The sequence below is a fragment of the Siniperca chuatsi genome, linkage group LG23 (genome assembly GCF_020085105.1).
Source record: "Siniperca chuatsi isolate FFG_IHB_CAS linkage group LG23, ASM2008510v1, whole genome shotgun sequence".
Lineage (NCBI taxonomy): Eukaryota > Metazoa > Chordata > Actinopteri > Centrarchiformes > Sinipercidae > Siniperca > Siniperca chuatsi.
In genome coordinates, this window is record NC_058064.1 from 23,597,823 (window position 1) to 23,621,054 (window position 23,232).

The 23,232-nt window shown below is 40.2% G+C and overlaps 3 protein-coding genes across 9 annotated transcripts in view; 2 read left to right on the forward strand and 1 right to left on the reverse strand.

Annotated features, from left to right (window-relative positions):
* scube1 (signal peptide, CUB domain, EGF-like 1) overlaps positions 1-55 on the reverse strand; it is a 154,952-nt gene extending 154,897 nt beyond the window's left edge. Inside the window, exon 1 of the mRNA XM_044186161.1 lies at positions 1-55. This exon is cut by the window's left edge and continues 156 nt beyond it. The gene's annotated coding sequence lies outside the window, so the exon portion shown is untranslated.
* Positions 56-591: 536 nt separating this feature from the next.
* samm50l (sorting and assembly machinery component 50 homolog, like) lies at positions 592-12,000 on the forward strand. The gene is made up of 15 exons (XM_044186167.1): positions 592-770; positions 1,752-1,865; positions 2,697-2,798; positions 2,923-3,010; positions 3,403-3,509; positions 4,218-4,348; positions 4,764-4,851; positions 5,423-5,551; positions 5,759-5,830; positions 6,413-6,499; positions 6,835-6,905; positions 7,299-7,366; positions 7,903-8,049; positions 8,583-8,724; positions 11,043-12,000. The coding sequence occupies exons 1-15, from the start codon at positions 750-752 to the stop codon at positions 11,086-11,088; spliced, it is 1,413 nt and encodes a 470-aa protein (XP_044042102.1). The 5' UTR covers positions 592-749; the 3' UTR covers positions 11,089-12,000.
* A 1,771-nt stretch (positions 12,001-13,771) lies between these two features.
* Positions 13,772-23,232, forward strand: part of aldh1l2 (aldehyde dehydrogenase 1 family, member L2) — a 53,582-nt gene continuing 44,121 nt past the window's right edge. For 2 of the 7 annotated variants that reach the window (XM_044186495.1, XM_044186496.1), the window contains exons 1-2: positions 13,772-14,013; positions 16,070-16,214. In XM_044186495.1, coding sequence (XP_044042430.1) covers positions 13,927-14,013; positions 16,070-16,214 — 232 coding nt within the window. In that variant the 5' untranslated portion in view covers positions 13,772-13,926. Of the gene's footprint in view, positions 14,014-16,069; positions 16,215-19,230; positions 19,340-23,232 lie in introns of those variants that run through there. The other 5 variants (XM_044186499.1, XM_044186501.1, XM_044186497.1 and 2 more) reach the window with 3 other exon arrangements.

Sequence of the window (23,232 nt, forward strand, 5' to 3'; positions counted from 1 at the left end):
TCTACTGGAGAAGCGCCTTCATCGTGACTTTGGTCCCGCCCTCCACTTCAATGCGTTCTCATTTCGATCCTATCACAGAGAAGGAGACACAGTGATGCCTTTAGGAGCAATAAATGTGTTCGCTTTGACAAGCTCATCTTAGTTAGTAGCTTTTCTTTCCACTGTCACTCATGTGCGACATTGTAACATTTAACACATTACGATGTCGTAATATTGCAACAGTGTAACTGCGTGCAACTGCGACCGCTGTATGCCTAACATTAGGCAGTGGAGCTACTTCACCAGAGAGACAAGGTGCTTGTATACCTACTTTTGATCATTAGGCCTACTTTAAAACGACAGTAGTGAACTCACATTGGCCCCACATATCCACACCTGCATAGTTGCCTGCCGCCCTGCAACTATGCGCCTTTTCATTTTGCGACATTGTTTCCTCTGTGTAGGCTATTGCTTAAATTCAAAGATAAAATAAACACGAGTAGCCAACAATTCATTTTTCACAATTTCCAGCTTTTTACTATCTATGTAGGAACCTTTACAAGGAAAAAAAGAAAGACCTATGTTGAATTTGACGTTGGCTACATTACGAGGAGTACTTGAACACACCGCGAAAACTGACCGACTGTCATGGCGTCTCCCTTGAAGGGGGATTGGTACTGGAGAAAGTAGCCGCTGTCATTTATCAATTTTCTTTTGTGTACGGAGCAGCTAACCCCGACTGAAGAGGCTTTTAGGAGCGGATTGTTACCATGGGGACTGTCCATGCTAAGGTAAACTCAGTTTCTTCCCGACAGCTGGCCTTTCTGTGAATCTCTGACCATGACCTCCCTGCCCAGTCAGTGCTGAAGGCTGCAGACTCACCAGCAGTTGTAGGCTACTCGATGTACTGTTACACAGTCAGAAAAAGACGATCAATATGGAACACGGACGGGTGAACTTGAATGTTTACTGGCGACCTGTGGGGGGTGAAACGATCTAACTTTGCCTTCAGTAAATTTACATGCCCGTAATGCTGCCGACATAGGCTGGGCGGCATTTTCAAATTTAGATATCATCATATTTTTGACAGAATACCGCGTTTAATCATTGCGGTGATATTTTAGTGGATTTTTTGTGCTTTCAGACGGTAAGTACAGAGAAGACCATCACGAGAAGCCACTGTATTAGTCCAAAACAGTGTAGCCTAATCTACATAAAGAAAATTATTAAACTTTTCTGTAATAGTGTGATATTTACCTCTGTCACCACCTTACTCAAACCAAAAATCCCAGAAGATATGTAGTGTCCTATCCCATATCAATATTTGTATTCATCTTACTAATAAACAAGTCAACCCTCCTTTCTATAAGTCTGTTGAGCGGACTCACCATGTGCAGTTACTTTCACTGGTCAAACTCCTGAGTCCTCTCTTAAAGCCCCACCCATTGACTTTCCTGCCCTTTCTCTACACTGACAGATGCCCTTTGAAGGTGCCTTACATACTTTTGTGTCATGTCGTTGTATTGGACTGTGTTAGGGGTAACTATAAAGTGTTCATGGTATTTTGTCACCTCACCTTACCTCACTTTATAATATAATTCAATACAAGAACAAAACAAAATACAAACTCAGAAATGAACACAGAGGTTGACTCAACTCCTCTGTGAACACAGTCTCAATGACAAAGTAGGATTTATTACAGGGCTGTTATGTTCTTTGCACTGATTGTACAGGCGGTGTCACTGAAAGCATTGTACTTATCATTGGTGCAGAGTCTGGATCCTCTCCCGATGCATGGCCGGGACTTGGGCGTCAACCCTGATGACTTGGTGGAGACTCCAGAACTGGGGCAGGAGGCCAAGCAGGAGATCCTCGAAAACAAAGACGTGAGTAGTAGTAGTAGCAGCACTTGTACTAGTATCATGGCAGCTCTTGTAAAATATAAAAATAGTAGTATTTACATGTAGTTAGCAACTGTAGAAGTAAAATATATAGATCTTATATCTTTCTGGTGATTTGTAACAGTAATCGCTGGGTTATAACAGGTTACACTTTGGGTTACAACCCCTGTTTTTTAATGTACAGCACTCATTTGGGGTTTAAGTTTACTTTTTTACAGGTTACACATTTCACAAATTTGAATTAAAGTATGATTTGCTTTGGTGGAAATATTCTATACGCTTCCTGGGCAGTCAGACACCACATTTACTTACAGTGGTAACTGCATTGCATTTATTCTTCATCATTCTTGAATTAGTGTTTGATGTCTGTTTAAACTGATGTCTTGACTCTCCAATTCGTTCATTTCAGATGTTGTAGAATTTGTAGCGGTCTTGGTTTGTTTATCCTGCAGATATTCTGCTTCAGTTCTGCAGTAATGTTTACTCATTATGCAGAAGAGCTGAAGAACAATATTTAGGACACACATGTAACAAAGCATAACCGGTCACTTCTGTTTGCTAAAAAAGAAAGTAAAATGGAATTCTGATAAACTGTTTTGAAGAAAGATGCTAACAGACACAGACATTATTATTTAAATACATAAAAAATACTGCAAAAGGGACATTTTTACTTGCTATCACTGTCAAGGAAAATCTTGCACTTGGACAAAACCAGCAGACACCTAAGGAAGTAAATGTCAGCTAAATACATTTTAAATGTGTTTTCATCCATATATGATGGTGAAAGTAATCCCAAAAAAATATCTTTGATCACAGGTGGTCGTCCAACATGTCAACATCCAGGGTCTTGGAAGAACTAAAGAGGATCTGCTCGGCTATGAGATCTCTGATGTTTTCCACGCCAAAAACCTCATTGATGTATGTATTTATGACTGTACTGCAAATTAAGGCATGATAGCACTTTCAACAGATAAGTTTGGGAATTTGATGAAGAGTTGAGTGTTCTTAAGTGCCGACTTCTCTGTTTCTGTCTTGGTTACAGGTGATGAAAAAAGCTCACGTTGCCAGACAGAGGCTGCTTCGTCTGGGTATCTTCAAAGAGGTGGAGGTTCTTATCGATACGTCTGAAGGTAACTCAGTCAGACCTTCTTTCCAAAAAAGAGTCGCAACACAATGGAATTGCTTTGTATTCCTCAAAATCCAAATGTGAAAGAAAGAACGTTTTCCAAGATTTCTTTATTGTGAATGATACAGGTAATTAAAACATGTCTTTTTGCATATCTCACAGTTTTGTGGATGACCTGCCTAGCCTAAGGGTTTTAAGTAGAAATAGTGAGATGTTTAAATTCGCATGCCTGTCAGTGCCCAGGATCACTATTTGGATTTTTGTCACACATTTGGGAAATGTCGTGCTTTGAAATGTGACTGCATGGTGTTTTTCTATGGGATAATGGCTGTGTGCTTAGCTGACTTGAATATGTAGAAACAAACCTCTTCACCCTGATTGGTTCTCCCTCCTCAGGTACAGATGCTTTGCCCAACGGTCTGGATGTTACCTTTGAGGTGACAGAGATAAAGAGGCTGACAGGAAGCTACAACACCATGGTTGGCAACAATGAAGGAAGCATGGTGAGAGAAACAACATTTACATATAATTCATGTCGGTCATAGTTTCCTGTGTTGGGATGGAGCACGAGTGCGTAAGATAGTGATTTTTTTCTGAGGTTTATCAAGCACTAAGAAAGTCCTAACTAATATCCATTTTGATCTCACACATCTAGACACATACTTGAGTTTCTGAAACGTTTTTATACTGACAACCATGGAAAATCATTTCTGCATAAATTACAGTGCCAGTGGGCATTTTAATCACTGTTTTAAATCAGAGCTCATTGCAGCCTCTCTATTAGATGGCTGTAACTATAGCAACAATACAGATGCTTTACATTGCACCCACAACTCAAACTAACTAATCAATGACACTGACAGTAGACAACAGTTTTGAGTTTTCGTAATCCTTTTTTACAGCAGACATTTTGACATGTCACAGTAGAAAAGCACAGATGTAGCTAAAAGCATTATTAACAACTGTATTCCATTTAGATTTAGCTGTTTTATGGATGTGGTATTGTGCGTACTGGTCACTGGGATACTAAAATGGAGTAGAGCCCTCATTTATATGTAATTGGTTGCACCTGTGGTCAGTCAAATGTCTGCCGTGAAAGAGCTGTCATCATCATCACAGCAATCTGGACACAACAAAAAAAACAACTCAAAAATCAGTATAAGCCTAAATGATCACTAATTGGTTATCAGCTAACAGTATGTCTCTTCCAGGTGCTGGGTCTGAAGTTGCCCAACGTGTTGGGCCGAGCTGAGAAACTCACCTTCCAGTTCTCCTATGGGACCAAGGAGACATCATATGGCCTGTCCTTCTTCAAACCCCAGCCCGGACACTTTGAACGCAAGTATGTCAGTGACATAGATCCTAAACCCACCTATCTTTCGGTCTTCTAGTAGAACAAGACCAGCAGCTGCAGTAAAACCTTTCTTAGGCATTGTGGACTATCAGTGCAGTGGTAGTGAAACATCATCATGTTACTGTTTGAATTGTGTTTCTTTGGAAGGCCACCTGTCTAATTTCTTTTCTGTTGTATCTTAAGGACAATACTGGTGTTTTTCCCCCATTTTTTTTGTTCATTAAGTACAAATCAGGTACATTACTACTGAGTGCTGACCATTTTTCAAAGCAGGGAATGTTCTGAATAGTCAGTAGTTCAACATAGCACAGACATCCTGAATGCTGTGATTTTAAGACAGCTTCCAAAACACACATTCAGTTTTTGAGTTCTGTTTTTTCGGACTTGGTGTTCTCTATTTCAGCCTCACTCTCAACATGTACAAAGTCACCGGCCAGTTCCCATGGAGCTCCTTAAAAGAGACCGACAGAGGCCTGTCTGCTGAACTTAATGTAAGGCTGTGTGTGTGTGTGTGTGTGTGTGTGTGTGTTCAAGAGAGGGAAAGAAATTTTAACTAAATACAGAGTGAGTGACCATGAACTAGAGACCAGTAAAAATCTGTAACCACTGTTACTACACTTTGAAACAGAGATACATTTCCTCCCTGTGTGTACAAAATATAAATCCATTCAAGATCAATATAAAAAAACTGTGTAATGTATGAAATTAACATACATACATACATGTATATGGAGCTTCTTGACTTCACTGTATTTGTACAGTATCTATCATAATCACCATTGTTTCCTTTCTCTTTGTCACAATTTTATTTGACATGCTTTGGCAACATTTCATGCCAATAAAGTACATTTGAAAATTAAAATTTAGAGAGAGAGAGAGAAAGAGTTGGTGACCCTGTATTTGTGCACAGTAGTGTCTAACTCCAAACTGCATCAGACAACACTTGATTTTGGCCCCATTAGTCACTGTTGACACACACAACAGTTGCAATTATCTGAACTGGTGGGTTTACTTAAACCACTTCAACTTAAGTTCTCCATCTTCCATCCTGTGCTCCTGCAGTTTCCTCTCGGGATGACCAACCACATGTTGAAGTGGGAGGGTGTATGGAGGGAGCTGGGCTGCCTGGCACGCAGTGCTTCCTTCGCCGTGCGAGAGGAGAGTGGACACTCGCTGAAATCTGCCCTCTCGGTACAGCCTGGAGCCTTTTTCTAGCTCCTAGTACACGCAAAAGTTCTGATTTGTTTGTTTCATGTCATTTTGTCTCTTCTGAAAACATAACTTTTTTTCCCACATTTGCCTTTTGATGTATATAATTTTCAGGAAATGATGGAGGATTATAAAACCATTTTGTCCACTACACCCGTTCAATAAAACTCCTGTGTTATTTGTTTGCAGCACACTGTGTCTGTTGATTCAAGGAATTCTGCCATTTTCCCCAGCAGAGGTGCCTTACTCCGGATCAGCCAGGTAAGTGTGCACATGTTTTACACTGTAAACTGTAGAAGTTGTTGTTTTCAGATACCTGTAGACATATTTTTACTTGAACAAAGGTGCATAGGAAGGTAGACACCACACAGAACAGTCACATCTGTAAAAATGCCTGAAAAAAGAGAAATTGAACTAGGAACAAATGGTGGATTGTCTCACCTTGTTTAGAATTATTCTCTTGTTCTAAAGAAGGAGATTTGAGTGCTTAATAAGAGAATAAATTACCTGTCTTCAGGAAAAATTGCAATGTAGCTAAAGCCACAAAGGATGAACAAGTGCAGCTGCCTTTGGAGGCTGAAAAAGTAAGTCTTAGTTGGTGTCAAAAATTCAATGTGTGTTTCACCTTAACCTCTTCCCAGCTCACGGTTAAGTTTTGAAACTGTAATGATGAGCTGGCAGGAAATTTTGGGATTTGTGGGCGTGTTGTATTTCTGTATTGTTTCTCTACGAACAAAGACATTTTATCCAACAGTCTCTTGAAACAACTGGACATATTCTTCCTATATTCTTATTTTGTCCAGTTTTACAAAGTTGTTACTGAGGTGTGTGTTTGCCCTGCAGGAACTGGCTGGGTACACAGGAGGAGACACCAGCTTCTTGAAAGAGGATTTTGAGCTGCAGCTCAACAGACGGTTCTTCTGGGACTCAGTAAGACAGAAATATGTCTCTCCAAACCTGTCAACAGGAATGGCTTCTATAAGATTTTAGTTTGTTGTTTTGGTGAATTAATTGTTCTTAAACAACAGGTCCTATGGACATGTATATGCTATCAAAAACAAGTTATTGTAGAATTATCTGTATTTGCAGTGGGGCACTTGTAATTTTAGTTACATTAAAGAACCACCAGTGGGCAATACAGCAGCACTAAATTGGTTAAAGATAAACAGTTATATTCATAAACGTCTTTTGCCTTGTCCTGTTTCACTGAATACTTTTTCTGCAAGGTTTTGGACATATAAAGGAAACAATGTGTGTCCTCTCAGGTCTTGTCTGCTTCTTTGTGGGGTGGGATGCTTTACCCCATCGGAGGACAGCCGTCCTGCATCGCTGACAGGTACATCTGATTTATCCAAGAGCTGTCATTTGGCCCTGACACATAGTCAGACACAGGCTGCTGTAGGAGACCTCAACATACCACTTCCGAACAAATTTTGGCTATTTTTATGAAGCGAGTGCTAAACATCCATTTCAAAATTCTTAATGATAATAAAGGTTACCATTAAGAAGCTCTACATGTAAATTGACCTGTTCTTTTAATTAGTTATAATTTCCCCCCCAAACATTTCCATTTTTTTGTTTAAGTAGTAGTAGTAGTAGTAGTAGTAGTAGTTGTGCTTTAACTTTGTGCTATTAATCACCTCACTGTTTACAAATGGTAGATTTGTGATTTTGAGACACCGCTGCACTCTGAGTGGATGGTTCAATGATGGTTATGGATTTTATCCAGATTCTATCTTGGAGGGCCCACCAGTGTACGAGGGTTTGGGATGTACAGCATTGGGCCACAGAGTGAAGGTAAGAACTGTTCAGACTCTCAATCATAGAAAACTTGAACTAAAGAATTTGATTTCCACAGTAAAAAAAAAAGAAAGAAGTACTGAATTTTTTGAGGCACAAAGCAAATACCACTTAGAATTTTTAAAATAGTAGAAATGTAATTTTAGTGTTAATATTAATAAATGAATAATAATAGGAATGACAGCTATAGTAAAAATAATGTCAGTATTAGTAACAGAGTCAAAAACAACAACTGTAGTAGCAGTTGTCGAGCAGGAACACAGGGGCAGCAGGTGGCCCACAACCACAGATCCAGTCTCTGCAGCTCCGGAGGCAGAAATACCTGCTGAAAGCGACAGAAGGAGAGAGGACAGAAACGAGAAAGCACAGAACTACGGGAGAGAGAAGATGTCGAGTTAGTAACATACAGTGCAGATATGAGAGTATAATAAGCTCTATTAGAGATAGGGAAATGACAAAGAACAGTATGTGTCCCATCAAGTAGTGTAGTGCATCAGCTTATCTCAGTTTAATACGCTTTCTGTGTGTTCCAGGTGACTATCTGGGTGGAGAGGCGTACTGGGCAGGTGGGCTGCACCTCTACACTCCACTGCCCTTCAGACCAGGCAAGGGCGGCTTTGGAGACCTCTTCCGAACACACTTCTTCCTCAACGCAGGCAACCTCTGCAACCTCCATTATGGTGGGTGGACTGAGAATAGTACTACATGCATTAAATACCTGCTGTGTTCAAAACAAGTCAACACTGGCTGACTGGCAAAAATGTCACTAACCCTAACCATACTTCTGAGCCATCACATATAAAGTGATAAAAACGTTAATGTAAAGGACTGATTCAGAGCATTATACTTGCAAATATATAGTATATAAAAATTACACATTTTCAACTCATTCAACTTAGCCAGAAGTTGTTACAGTGCATTTTATCCAAATTTGCCATTTTAAATTGTATTTTTAATTAGTCAAACATCAGTATGTTTCTGGAACAGTTTTTGACTAACAGTGAACACCACAAAATTTCAGAAATTCTTGGGGAAAGTCATGAAAAATCAGAGAATTTCCCATGAGTACATGGTACCACAGTATTATAATGAAATGTAGACAAAATCTTGCAATTTTATATAAGAGACTCATTGGGGGAGCCTGTATCAGGAAACCTTTCAGTGTCCATGATGCCCCAGGTGGATTGCAACATGTTGAGTGTTATGTGTGCAGGTGATGGTCCCCGGGCACACCTTCAGAAGCTAGCTGAGTGTATTCGCTGGTCCTACGGAGCGGGCATCGTGCTGCGGCTCGGGAACATCGCCAGACTGGAGCTCAACTACTGTGTGCCCATGGGGGTTCAGAGTGGAGACAGGTAGACTACTACCAATCCAGGGTGTCTGCGGGGTCTTAAAGTATTAAAAGCCATTTTCAGAGGTATTCAATTTTGTAGCTTGTTTTCAGTATCAGGGATGTGATTTTTCCAGATTACTACAGAATTCCGGATTTTCCGACCTGAAAATGGGACCCACGTGAATCATGCAGATCTGTTAAAAATATTTTATGGTCACACTAGCTTCTCTGTCCACTCCTCTGCGTGTTAAAATTTAGCACATTCTTGGAAACGAGCTGATAAGAACATGATTAAGATAAGATTCCCCCCCCACACACACACACACACACAGAGCTGGTTAGTGGCTTCACCCTGACTTTGGGAGGATGAGTTAATGGTAGTTCAGATCCCGTCACTATAAACCTTGTTTAACCAGTGTTATTTTGTGATCACTCACAAAAATGTGTAGGAGTACCTCAGGACATCACGCTCGCTTACTTCAGTGAGAATATTTGTTTCACTTTTTTTTCTTGAAAATGTCAGAGTGCAGTGTGACTACAACCTGTGTTTTATTTAATACTGTAATAATAACAGTCTAAAATTGTGGGAAAATGCATAGTTTTTAGTCAAATAACATCATATTTTCATCATAATCACTTACACTCCTGGATATTACAAGACTAAGGCTCACTGATGTTGTTTTTTTACTGACTGTCATAAAAAAGACTAGGACGTTTTAGATGAAGCAGAGTAGGTTTTCGGGGCCGACATGGAATACAGTATTGAAGTGATTTACAGCAGCTCCGACCAGTACTCTGACTTCGGCGGAGACGCGGCGAGGACAGGAGGGGCGTCAAGCAGTAGAGGAGCGAGAGAGAAGTCGGGCATTAGTCTGTGTCCACCTCCGGAGGCCTGAGCGGGCCGGCAGGGTCAGCCCCGGGGTGCCAGGAGTAAAACCCTGCTAGAAAAGCACCTCAGTAATGTTAATGTGTCTTCGTCGTCAGAGTCCTGGTCGTAGACACTGTATGTTTTCATTTTCAAATTGTTAGAAAATTTCATTTTCATTTAAATATTGCTTGCATAAATGGAAAATCAGGTTACATTGTTTATATTTAATTTTCACACTACACGTGAAACAACTTTTCCATTTTCATTTTAATTCAATTAAATTTTATTTAAATAGCACCAATTCATAACAGAATTTATCTCATTGCACTTTTCTTATAGAGCAGGTCTAGACCGAACTCTTTATATTATTTACAGAGACCCAACACTGCTGGTATAATATAATATGGTCATATCGTAGATATGGTCATAGAACACCCATATAAGTATGTGATAATGAAAATTGGATTATTGCATTTTCATTTTTACTGAAATAACATACATATGTGGAAAATTATAATGCTATTGTGGAATTACATTTTCATTTTCATTTTCAAGTTTACATTATCATTTGAATATAGGCCAGTATACACTTCCATACCTGAGGTCTAACAAATGTGTTGAATGGCTTTTCCATCCATAAAACATTTGCTAAGATTTAAAAAATTAATATGTTTAAATCTGGTTCTGGTAACATCCATGTTCGCTAGCTACAAGTCTTCTTCTTCCCTGCCTTTGTTGGCACATTGCGACGTTTCTTGGCCCGTTAATGCTGCCAACTGTCAATTAGTGGAGTAGCATGAAACCATTGATAGGAATGTGTATCATGTCACCAGCATGCACATGCATGTGTCTGTGCATGAAATACAAACTAAATGGGGACCTGCTCATCAGAACATTGCACCAATGGTGGCCAAAACTTCTACAGAGTACCTTTTGAAAGCCAGTGCCATGAGGTGCGTTGAAAAAGTAGTATAAAGCCTTTAGTGTCTCCAGAGGGAGCTGTGTGAAGTCTGATAAATGTCCTCAAGTGATGTCACTTGAGTCAGCGTTGGTTGGGGCTGAAGACTACAAGTTTAAAAATAAAAAATAAATAAATAAATCTGGACCTCTGCAGCCCGCTCCTCATCTCTGCGGCAGGCTGCAGGCTCCAGGCTACATTAGCTGCTACTAGCATAACACACTTGAATCTCCAACCAAATTGTTGGTAGTCGAGTTGCATTGTGGGTAATATAGGCACCTGGTTTTGGCAAATAAGAATATGTGGAATAAAAAAGACGATCTCTCTGGTTCTCTTGCATCGATTTTGATCTTTTTTTAAATCATTGAAGTCTGACAATGTTATCGGAGTGCAATGCTAAATCGGTGGAATACACTAATTTTGAAAATCTCAAAATGCTACATATAGCACTGTGTAATACAAAGAATTTTCTGACAGTAGTTCCTAACTTCCCTTCTTTCTTCTCTCATCTCAGGATATGTGACGGTGTCCAGTTTGGAGCAGGAATTCGCTTCCTGTAGCCTCATCACGCCACTGCCCTCAGTACTCCAGCAGAGGCTGTGATGTGAAAAGGGAGAACGTCTTGTTGTTTGTCACCTGTAACTTGTTGTCGAGTGTTGTAACACTAGCATGGGTCCTATGTCCTGGGGAAACATGCCTAACCCCCCCAACCCTGCTTTGATATGCACCATTTAAGGCTTTTGAACAACAAAGTGCCAGTGCTGGGCCATAAAACTAGTGAAACTTTTTTCTGTACAAACTGAATGAAAGAAGAAAGTAACCAGATATAAGATTTCTACCTATGGCAAAAATACAATCATGATAAATATTTTACAAATCCCAACAGCATGTCAGCAGGTATTCTCTAGTGAATCATAGTTTTGTTTTTAATTTAAGCCACTGTTCTCTTTCCTTGGTTTGTCTCCAGCACTGGCACTTTGTCTGCGGAAAAGTCATCTACCAGTGATTTCACCCAGTTTGTTTCCTGTGGTGACACAAAGTAACTTATTTTCCAGAATGTTAAAGAGATTTTGGGCATGTTTCCTGTTTGCCTTCCAGGACTGCTTCTTATACAGGAGCACAACTTGTTAATAATTGTGTTTGACAGTTAACAGTACGCCACACACTCTTCTGACCTGATGACTTTTGTTGAGTTGTACTGTGTGATTGAATGATTGCAGTAGCAGCCACGGAGTGAACCAAGAGAAACCGGCACTTTTTAAGCAAAGCAGCGGTGTTTAAGAGAATCGTCCCTCATGCCAAAGCAGTTCAAACATTGTTGTCTGATGTCAAGAACGGCTGGTTGATCTCTTGGGACGGCAGCAGAGGTGGGATCGACCCGTGAGCAACATCCACCACCAGTGCTCTTACCGTTAGTCCTCTTTTTGATGTTGTTGAAGATATTCCCAAATAAATCACAGCTGCTCCCCTGATTTCTCTTTGGATACTTTGTGCTTTCTCAAATACATATTTAACAATCAAGTGGGGAAAATGACCAGATACAGGTATCAGTTCTGGATCTTGTGCACTGTGATTAATTTGATATTTGTTAGTGCTTGGTGTTTCTTGCCTTTAAAGTGAGATATTTTTCTCTATTAAAGCGGTGTTGCAACAGCACAGGAGCATTATAATTTGATTTATGAATAGTGTTATTACATTAAGGGATAAAGGGACATCCAGTGGGTGGAATAAATGCAACAGGTCTACAGGGACCTAACCTAACAGTAACCTGAACGAGACATAGTAGTAAGGCCTTTCTGACATGAACAAGTCCCTGCCTCCCTGCAGGTTGTAAGATGACAGTTTGAACCTGTGCAGGGCAGTTGAGTGTGAATGGTGCCAGATGTGTGTTTGATCAGAGCCTGTTCTGTGTGGGAGTCCGGGCAGGTGTATAGCAGGTGAATGCTGCGAAGAGCTATGCATAGTATAGTGAAATTGGAATATAATTACTTGGAAGTTTATCTTAACCCTAAAAAAAAGCGTTGATGGTGCAGAAGGACATTGGGTACCTTTTAAAGACTACTTTCAGCAACATCTCTGAGCAAAGTCAAAGTCAATCCTAGAGCTTCAGAATTGCAAAATAAAGAATGATAGGGAACGGTGCCAGCATACTTAAAAGTACTTTTAAAAATACTGTTTAACCATTGTGCAGTTTGTATTAATTCAGACATTACCTTGCTACATATGGTTCTGTCCATCAAAGAGCAACAGGCTACTGGTTAGTTTGACACCATGTGTTAGATAACCAGCACAGAAATACATACTGTCCACAAAAATTCTGAATCTTTTTAAACATTTCTTATTTATCTCAGTAACAATAATTTAGTTACTGATATTTATATTTTATTTATATCTGGCTAGGGTCTATTTATACTATGCTGTCATTTGTTATCAACTAGGCTACTTTGTTTAGCGACTGTCCCCAACCATTGGCTAGTATGTTGCTGAGTGAAATTTATGGTAAATAAAACTGACATGTTTATCTTTTCCCTAAAAAACTGTTGGTGGTGCAAAAGGCCACAGTGTGTCTTTTTTAAAAGCTGTAGCCTAAATAATTTCAGTATATCTGAGCCTGATATACTGAGGTCTGATCACCTTTAATCTTCACAATTACAAAATAATACATATGCTAATTTAATTCAATTCAGTTCAATTTTATTTATATAGCGCCAATTTATAACAGAAGTTATCTCATTGCACTTTTCCTATAGAGCAGGTCTAGACCGTACTCTTTATAATATTAATTACAGAGACCCAACAAATCCCACCAAATTTATGAATCAGTTGAGATAAAAAAATAATCAAATGCTATGCATCACCAAAATACAAAATATCCAAAATCACTAGGTCGAGCTACTCATATTAGGCTAGTTATTTGTTAGCTAGCAAATTATTATTTGTTGTAAATAATATATTAATATTCTTTTAGGCTGTATTCATTGTCTGTTAAAATTCTGATTTAAGCGCATCTTTAGTTAATTTTTGGTTATGAATAAAAAAAATGTAGCAAGCAATACAAACACTTAAATTATTCAGTCAGTTCGATTGCATTTCTACAGTAACATATCAGGTTGAAAAAGCAATTAAACCAACTACAGTCAGTATGGCCGTGAGAATGGCCGCGCGGTCGAGATATGGGAGACACGGGTAGGTAGTAAGCGCGCGTGACCGCGCACGTACAATGCCAAGCAGCACGTACTGTCTGCTGCTGTCGAATATAAGCTGGCTGTGCCGAGCACATTTAGCACGGCCACTCCTGTGACTCAGTCACGCACGCTGACACACAGACAGCAGCAGGTGTGTGGCCGGAGGTGCACACCTCAGCAGCAGGGCGGATAAATTCTGCAGAATTATTATTTATGTTTTGCTTCATTTTTAACATACAAAACACCGCCATTATGTTGTGGACCGCGAGTCAAGTCTTAAGGAAATTCTCCACCTCGTCCGTGAGTAACGTTGCTTTTGCTGCACCACAGAATAAATAGTGCCATTGATACTTATGTTGCATCGATAAAAAAAACATTCTGGTAAATACTGAACGCATGCCAGGTCCTGGTGACATGAAGACGACTGAGCCAGACTCGGCTCTGATTACGGGTCAGTGAGTCATAGTTCATGTTCAGGTCTTCATAAGTCACTCTGCTACTGTATTGAACAAACAGAGCAAAGGATGGTGTATCAGTGCCAGTCTGCCACGTTGCCCCCCCCACCCCCCAATGCTCTGACTGTACTGGCCTTTACGGTTCAAGATATGGAGGAGTTGCATCAGCCTACGAGCTCCATTCTGTAGACCGTCAGCGGCTTAGCTCCGATCCTGCAGGGCTGCAAGCAACCCATGGATAGTCTGCCCATTCATTCATCATTATTGGGTGTGTTTTGTTACCAAATGCTATTCCACAGTATATTGGGAGCAACCTTACTGTAGGTAGTTGATTGGAATGAATGGTTTTGAATGCATCATGAAGCACGTTGCAAAATGCAATGGAACAGCCTAAGACTGTGCATCATGAACTTGACAGGACCATTCCTTTGAGCATGGGAAACCTGAAACCTCCTTCCTTCTCACTTCTCACTCTTCTGAATGAGGGCTGTGCTCTCTGCCAGCCAATAGATTTTCTCAGAGCTGCCTTTAGAGATGAAGATTTAATGACCAGTGGGCCGGGCGAACTTAGTGATTTAGGAAAGGCAAGCATGGGGTTCCCTGAATCCCATCCCTAGCCCTTTTCAGTTCATGCTTTTTATACACTTATACATTTTATACATACATCTATGAAAAAAAATTAAATGAAATAATAAAAACTACCAAATGTTTCACTTGTTTAGTTGTTTATTTATCAAGCGTATCAACCTTTTGCTGTTAGGATTGGCTGCTTTTCTCTGATTTATATCTTTGTAAATTACATAGAAATTTAATAACTGGGTTTTGGACTGTTGGTCAGATAAAACAAGACATCTGAAAACACATTTTTGGACATTTTGTAGACCAAATGAACAATCAATTAAAACAAAATTAATAAAAACAAAAAACTCATTAATCAATAATGAAAATATTTGATGTTGCCCCAGTGTTATGGAAGCATATAGGGGACTATATTAAAATGATAATGTCAACTTGAAAATGTAATTTCACAATAGCATAATTTTTCACATATGTATGTGTTGAGTGAAAATGAAAATGCAATAATCCAATTTGCATTTGCATTTCCACCTACTTGTATGGCCGTTCTATGACCATATTAAAATGGAAATGGAAAAGCTATTTGACATTTAATTTTCAAAGTTGTAACCCGCTGTACAGTGAACAATATTCAAATGTTAATTCAAATTTGAAAACGGAAACGCACTATAAGCAATGTAACCTGATTTTCTATTTATGCAAACAATATTTAAAGGTCCAGTATGTAACATCTTTATATGTAACTTCAAAATCAAAAGCAGAATCGGTGATTCTCCCAGTATTTTTTATTTTTTTTCTCTCCACCCACGCCTACTTGCAAACGTCCGACGTGCGTCCGAAGGAAAAAAAAAACAGCAACACTTCAAAGAGACACAGCGTAGCTTAACGTTCCATCCGAGAGTGTCCGTCACTAGCCTACCAACACCTGGAAGTGTGTCAAAAAAGTCAGCCGTTTGATAGGCCACCAGTCCTTACAGTCTGGATCCGTCTTCATTTACCCACTAACCATCCGTTCATCGCCCCGGCCATCTGTTCCCAGGACCCTGTCGCCTCGTCTGGAAAACTTGAATAACAAACTGGGGTGGTGAAGCTTGAAAGACCTGGGTATTTTGTAGGACCCTCTGGCTCCTGTTGTTAAAGCCAGTCTCCTGCAGTACGAACGCCTCTGCATTGGTTTTATCATTGCCACTTGCATAACATCTATGGAACTAACATGAGGCCAGGAAAGAGTGTTGAAGATGAGTATTTTTTCCAGCATTTCCAGTACTGCAGATTTATACTGGGTAAAGCTGAAACAAATGTGTTTCTGTTTGCTCTCGTTACAGCATTATTACCAGAATAAGCTTAAACTAGCTATAATTGGCCAGAGTCTGTTCGGCCAGGAGGTGTACAGCAACCTGAGGAAGCAGGGTCACAAGGTGGTGGGTGTGTTCACAGTCCCCGACAAGGATGGCAAGGCCGACCCCCTGGGTGAGTTCATTCCCTTCTTTTTGTGAACCACCAGACTGTGTGCAGATTAGTGTGTGTGCACTGTGCATATTCATCCTGGTCCTTTGTTGAGCTATCATTGCTGATTGGGTACTATGTACCTCAGGATTCACATGAATCATTGTGAAATGGTTTATTTGATCTCTGGAGTGCTTGCACTATCAGATCAACAACAGCTCTTTTGCTTGTAATTGTCTGTCTGTGCATATGTCTGTTTCCTGTCTGTTTTTACTTATGCCCAAAATCAAATTGCCAACTTAATGAAGTTGTATTGAATTGAATTACCTCTTCAGTTTCAGTTGGTGTCATTTGACCTCTACCCCCCTGAGTGGGGGGAGTTGGGTTAGGCTGCGGCGGTGGGGGATGCAGAAAAAAATCACAGCTACCTGTGGCAGAAAAAGTTGAAACAGAATCAACTTTTGGAGAAACGCAACCCGATGTCACGCGACAGTGGCCAATCCGGCGATCAGTCTGGTCAAACTGCTCACAGTCACTCTGAAATATCACTGAAATCAGGCACTATCCAGGCGGCGTTCAAGGACCGTGAACTGTGATACTCTCCCTTGCTAGAGCCCGACTGATTTATCGGCCGATATTATCAGAGCATCTCTTCATCATTCTGCAGCTCAGCAGGCGACGGTGCGGTGGTGGTTTGAGTCTCTTGAGTGTTGACTTCACACTACGTTGTTACCTAGTTGGTGAGATGCTGGAAAGTAAATAAATAGCATCAGGAGCCTATTTTTTCACCGGATACATTGAACGTTTCCCCTGAACGTTTATAGCAGAGGCGCTGTTCATCTCTTGACTCAGCAGCCGCGAAACATGAGTTAATATTTGTGACTGTTACATTAACAGTGAAATATTTCTACAGATGACATGTTTTAATTAACAAGAAAAAAGCATTTCAATCCATTGAAATAATGGTTCAGAATTGGGACAAAGCTGTAGCATGAATCTTGACAGAGTAGAGAATATGTGGTTTAGTAGAGAGAAATGGTGGCATTTAACTAAGTACACTTAGTACTGTACAATTTAGAGGTACTTTACTTGAGTATTTCCATGGCATTTTCTGCTACTTCAGCAATTGACTGATACTGGCACATCCAACCTGCCCAGCGTTTCAGCTCCTGGTCTTGTTGTGTTGACCCCCCATTTTAACCACATTGTGAAAAATTTGGGGGTGAAATTAGACAGCAGTCTGTAAATTGATTCTGTGATCAGGGCAAGCTTCTTTCAACTCCGCCTCCTAGCAAAGGTTAAACCCTTCTTGAGCCGTTGTGACCTGGAGAAAGCTATCCATGCTTTTGTTAGTTCCCGCATAGACAACTGTAATGCGCTCTATGTGGGAGTTAACCAAGCTGGTCTTCACCGTTTGCAGCTTGTGCAAAATGCTGCGGCCCGCCTGCTCACTAACAGTCGGAAACACGAGCACATCACACCTGTCCTATACTCCCTGCACTGGCTCCCTGTCCAGTTCAGAATTCATTTTAAAATTTTGACATTTGTTTTTAATGCAGTCAATGGCCTCGCACCTTCCTATTTGTGTGAGATTTTGAGCCCTCACCAACCCGGCAGAGCTCTACGATCTGCTGGGCAACATCTGCTGTCCTTTTATACATATATCTATGAAGTGTAATTTGCTATCTTGGTCCACCAGCCACCCAATGTTACAGTTGGCATCTTATAGTATGACCAGTATACTCTGAGTTAGTTATTTTAAAGTAATGACTGTCAACTGAGTGTTTTTGGATGTATATTAATTAAATAAAACTACCAATACGGTGATTGTACTTGTTTTTCACTTATTATTGGCTTTATTTTCACAAGTTGTGTACTCAATATAAGTACATGCTCAGCATCCCACATTCTATACTTAAAGGTACAGTGTGGAGTTTTTTACATGTATTAATTGCTTTTTATTGCCAATATGTGAACGGATTGTAACGTAACTTGTAAAATAGGACCTTCTCCGACTTTCTCGGTTGCCTATAACAGCCTGTGGACTAATTTCTTTTTAAAGGACTCGGGAAAGTTTTTCCGTTAAGATCCAAAGGTGTGACATTTATGCATGCTCCTGAGTGCCTTGCCTCTCTTCAGCTCCCCTACAGCAGCAACAGTGTGCAACAATAGCTGACGTTGGCTTAGAAATGGGGTCCACTAATGTCAACAAATGACCGGCATCCAGCTACAGTAGCTTGGAAAATATGATGCAGTTTGTGATGTTTCCCGTCATGATGCTTTCTATTGCTCCTCTGTAAAAGTTAATAGAATTTTGCCTTCTTCAGCTTTCATGACCAGGGTGGAGATGTGAGAGGACCATGTCAGGTTCTTTGTGAATTCCCAGGAACCTAAAACTGTTCACCTGGTCCACCTCAACTCCACTGATGTAGACAGGAGTGTGTGTCTTTGCCTCCTTTTTCGTAAAATCAACGATATATTATAGCGCCCCCTACTGCCAGATGGTTGGTCAATTGTTTTGTGCAAGTCATTTTCCACTTCATGTACAAACTGTTTAAATTTGGTGTCCCCACCATGTCCAGTGTGGCGTGCAGCATGACTTTCATCGGCAGAAAAATAATAATAATTAAAGCCACAAGCAGCGCTGAACGGGCGCTCGCACCTGACCGCACATCGGGGCGTGCTGCAGTTGCAGCCTTGTTGCCAGATGTTTGGTCGACGCGGCTCTGAATTTTCACGTGTTTTGGATGCTGCAAGTATGAGGTAAATGTCACTTCCTGTGTCCGCTATGTGGTGCTCAAGAAGAACCACTAATTACACGTTAAGTTTCAGTATATGAAGTGTGGACCACACCCTGAAAATTGAATGTAAATCAAATGATGATTGTCACGCAAGGCTTACTTCCTGTTGCCAGTTGGTGGCGCAATGACTACATCACCTAATTGGCATGAAGGTGTGCTCAGGCCAGGACTCAAACATGTGAAATTTGGGGCAGACTGGAAAATGTACACTCAAGTTACAACATCTTCCTGTTTCACAGTGAATAATGCGTCGCCATGACAACGGTGTTTGATGGAAACTCACATTCTTCACATCACCAAGGTCTTAAGACTTTGCTAAACAAATCTGAGTTGGATCTGGTTAACCTGGTAAGTGTTATGTGTAAGAGTATAGTTCCTGTAACTTCCTGTTGTCAGTAGGTGGCGCTATGACCACTGAAATTAATAAAACCAAAAGTTAACAGAAGAGGAGTTATACATACAAATCTCAACAAAAAGCTGAAATAGCACAACAAAATAGGAGAATTAAATGTGGACTCTTAAACATCAGATCTCTGTCATCTAAAGCTGTACTAGTGAATGATTTAATATCAGAGTATCATATTGACTTATTTTGTCTTACTGAAACCTGACTGGGTCATGAAGAATATGTTAGCCTAAATGAATCCACTCCACCCAGTCATATTAATACTCATATTCCTCGAGGCACCGGCCCAGGAGGTGGAGTTGCAGCCATCTTCGACTCAAGCCTATTAATCAACCCTAAACGTAAACTAAATTATAACTCATTCGAAAGCCTTGTTCTTAGTCTTTCACACCCAACCTGGAAAATACGACAGCCAGTTCTATTTGTTATTGTGTACCGCGCTCCTGGTCCTTATTCTGAATTTTTATCTGAATTCTCAGAGTTTTTAATAAGTTTAGTCCTTAAAACAAAGTAATTATTGTAGGTGATTTCAACATTCATGTGGACGTTGAAAATGATGCCTTAGTACTGCATTTATCTCATTATTAAATTCGATTTGCTTTTGTCAAAGTGTACATGAAGCCAGTCACTGTTTTAACCACACCTTCGACCTTGTTCTGGTATATGGCATTGAAATTGAACATTTACTAGTCTTTCCACAGAATCCTTCTATATCGGACCATTATTTAATAACTTTTAAACTGCTATCACTGGACATCACGCAATTAGGCAAAAACTCCTACCATGTCTATATAGATAGATGATAGTGCTGTGGCTAGATTCAAGGAAGTGATCCCATCTGCATTTAATTCAATGTTATGTCTTAATATAACAGTGGATTCCTATGCAAATCGCAGCCCCTCCCAAATTGACCATCTAGTTGATAGTGCTGCAGGCTCACTGCGACCGACACTTAATTCTATCGCCCCTCTAAAAAAGAAGATAATAAAACAAAGGTTAGCTCCATAGTGTAACTCCCAAACCCGCAAATGAAAGCAAACATAGCCCTCAGTAGTAACTACTTCATGAGTTATAGATTTATCTTGAAACACAGGAACCTTAGAAACAACTGTAAAACCTGATATATATTTTGACTGCTTTGCTCCTATCGACCTTCTTCAACTAACTTTGACGATTAATTCATCTAAGCCATTAACCTGTCTCTTAGACCCCATTCCAACTAGGCTGCTTAAAGAAGTTTAGCAGCCTTAGCACTTCTTTACTGGATATGATAAATCTGTCGTTATTAACAGGTTATGTACCACAGTCCTTTAAACTAGCAGTAATTAAACCTCTTCTTAAAAAGCCCACTCTTGATCTAGGGGTTTTAGCCAACTATAGACCTATATCTAACCTTCCCTTTCTCTCTAAGATCCTTGAGAAAGCAATCGCCAATCAGTTGTGTGACTTTCTAAATAACAATAGTTTGATGATTTTCAGTCAGGATTTAGAGTGCATCACAGCACAGGGACAGCAGTGGTGAAAATTACAATTTACCTTTTGATTGCATCAGACAATGAACTTACTATTCCTATTACAGAGACTGGAACATGTAATTGGCATTACAGGAACCGCACTAGCTGGTTTAAATCCTATCTATCAGATCGATCTCAGTTTGTACATGTTAACAGCGAGTCCTCTGTGCACACAAAAGTTAGTTCCACTAGGTTCTGTGTTTGGACCGATTCTATTCACCTTTATATATATATGCTTCCTTTAGACAATATTATTAGAAAGCAACCCATAAATGTTCATTGTTATGCGGATGATACCTAATTATATCTATCGATCAAGCCAGATGAAACTAACCAGTTAGCTAAACTTCAAGCATGCCTTAAGGACTTAAAAACCTGGATGACCTGCAATTTTCTGATGTTAAACTCACAAAACTTATTGTACTTGGCCCCAAACACCTCCAAGACACATTATCTAAAGATATAGTTACTCTAGATGGCATTGCCCTGGCCTCCAGCACCGCCGTAAGGAACCTCAGAGTTATCTTTGAAGAGGATCTATCCTTTAACTGCCACATGAAACAAACTTCAAGGACTGCCTTCTTTCACCTACGCAACATTGAAAAAATCAGGCACATCCTGTCTCAAAATGATGCCAAAAACTAGTCCATGCATTTATTACTTCTAGGCTTAACTACTGCTATTCTTTATTATCAGGCTGCCCGAATAAGTGCCTTAAGAGTCTCCAGTTGTTCCAGAATGCTGCGGCACGTGTACTGTCAAGAACTAGGAAAAGAGATCATACTTCTCCAATATTAGCTTCTCTGCACCTGTAAAATCCAGAATAGAATTTAAAATCATTCTCCTCACCTACAAAGCTCTTAATGGTCAGGCACCATTACATCTTAAAGAGCTCATAATACCTTACTACCCCACTAGAACACTGTGCTCCCTGAATGCAGGGCTACTTGTGGTTCCCAGAGTCTCCAAAAGTAGAATGGGAGCCAGAGCCTTCATCTATCAAGCGCCTCTCCTGTGGAATCAGATCCCAATTTGGGGTCGGGAGGCAGACACCATCTCCACATTTAAGAGTAGGCTTAAGACTTTCTTCTTTGATAAAGCTTTTAGTTAGGGCTGGCTCGGGTGAGCCCTGAACCATCCCTTAGTTATGCTGCTATAGGCCTAGACTGCCAGGAGACTTCCCATGATGCACCTCTTTCCTCTCTCCTCTCTTCTCTCTCCCTCTCCATCTGTATGCATTTTTATCCCATTACTGCATGTTACTAACTCAACATCTTCTCTCTCCCATAGTTCTGTGCTTTCTCGTTTCTCTCCTCTCTCCTTCTGTCACTTTCAGCAGGTATTTCTGCCTCCGGAGCTGCAGAGACTGGATCTGTGCTTGTGGGCCACTTGCTGCCCCTGTGTTCCTGCTCAACAACTGCTACTACAGTTGTTATTGACTCTGTCATTATTATTCCTATAGCTGTCATTCCTATTATTATTAATTTATTAATATTAATGTTACCACTACAATTACGTTATTACTATTTTAAAAATTCTAGGTGATATTTGCATTGTGCCTCCCCTCCCCCACCCCAGTTAGTTCAAAGAAAGTAGTGTGAAAAATCATTTTAGCATGTTTTATGATTTTGCAACAAAACCAACACCTAATGGCTGATTGGCACCAAATTTTCATCACCATGGAACTGGCCCAAGTTCTGTGTTATTTGGACAATCCTATGTGGAGATCACTTCCTGTTTTACTGCAACCTATAGCAAGTTGTTCCTTTATAACAGTTTTTGGAATATCAAAATTCTATTAATAACTTTTGATCATGAGGGTCCATAGATTTTATGTGCAAAATTTCATGCAGATCAGACTCACCGCCTAGGAGGAGTTCAAGTATGTTGCTTTTATTGCAAAATGATGAAATATATGGTCACCTAGTCGCAACATGTGGCCCACGGAGGCAGTGCAAGTCAGACCTGCAGTCCCACGAGCATGATGCAGGTTGCAGGTGGAGATCAGCACAGAATGGAAACCATGAACCTGAAGCAAATTTGGAGCAATTAGAATGTTTAGAAGAAATGAGTATTAACAGGAATGTGTGTCTTAATGAAAAAGAAGAAATTCCAGATTTACAGCCACTAGAAAGGAGGGCAGTGTCAGTTGAATTTCAAATGCAGAAAATTAATCGATCAGAAGCATTAACATTAGACGGAAACATAGGGGTAGGTGATGGAGCCACAGTAAGTACAGCCAGTGACTGTCCTGGTACAAATGCTGGGGGAGATAGTGGCCATGCACAACAGGCAGCAGCTGGATTCAAGAACAGGCCGAG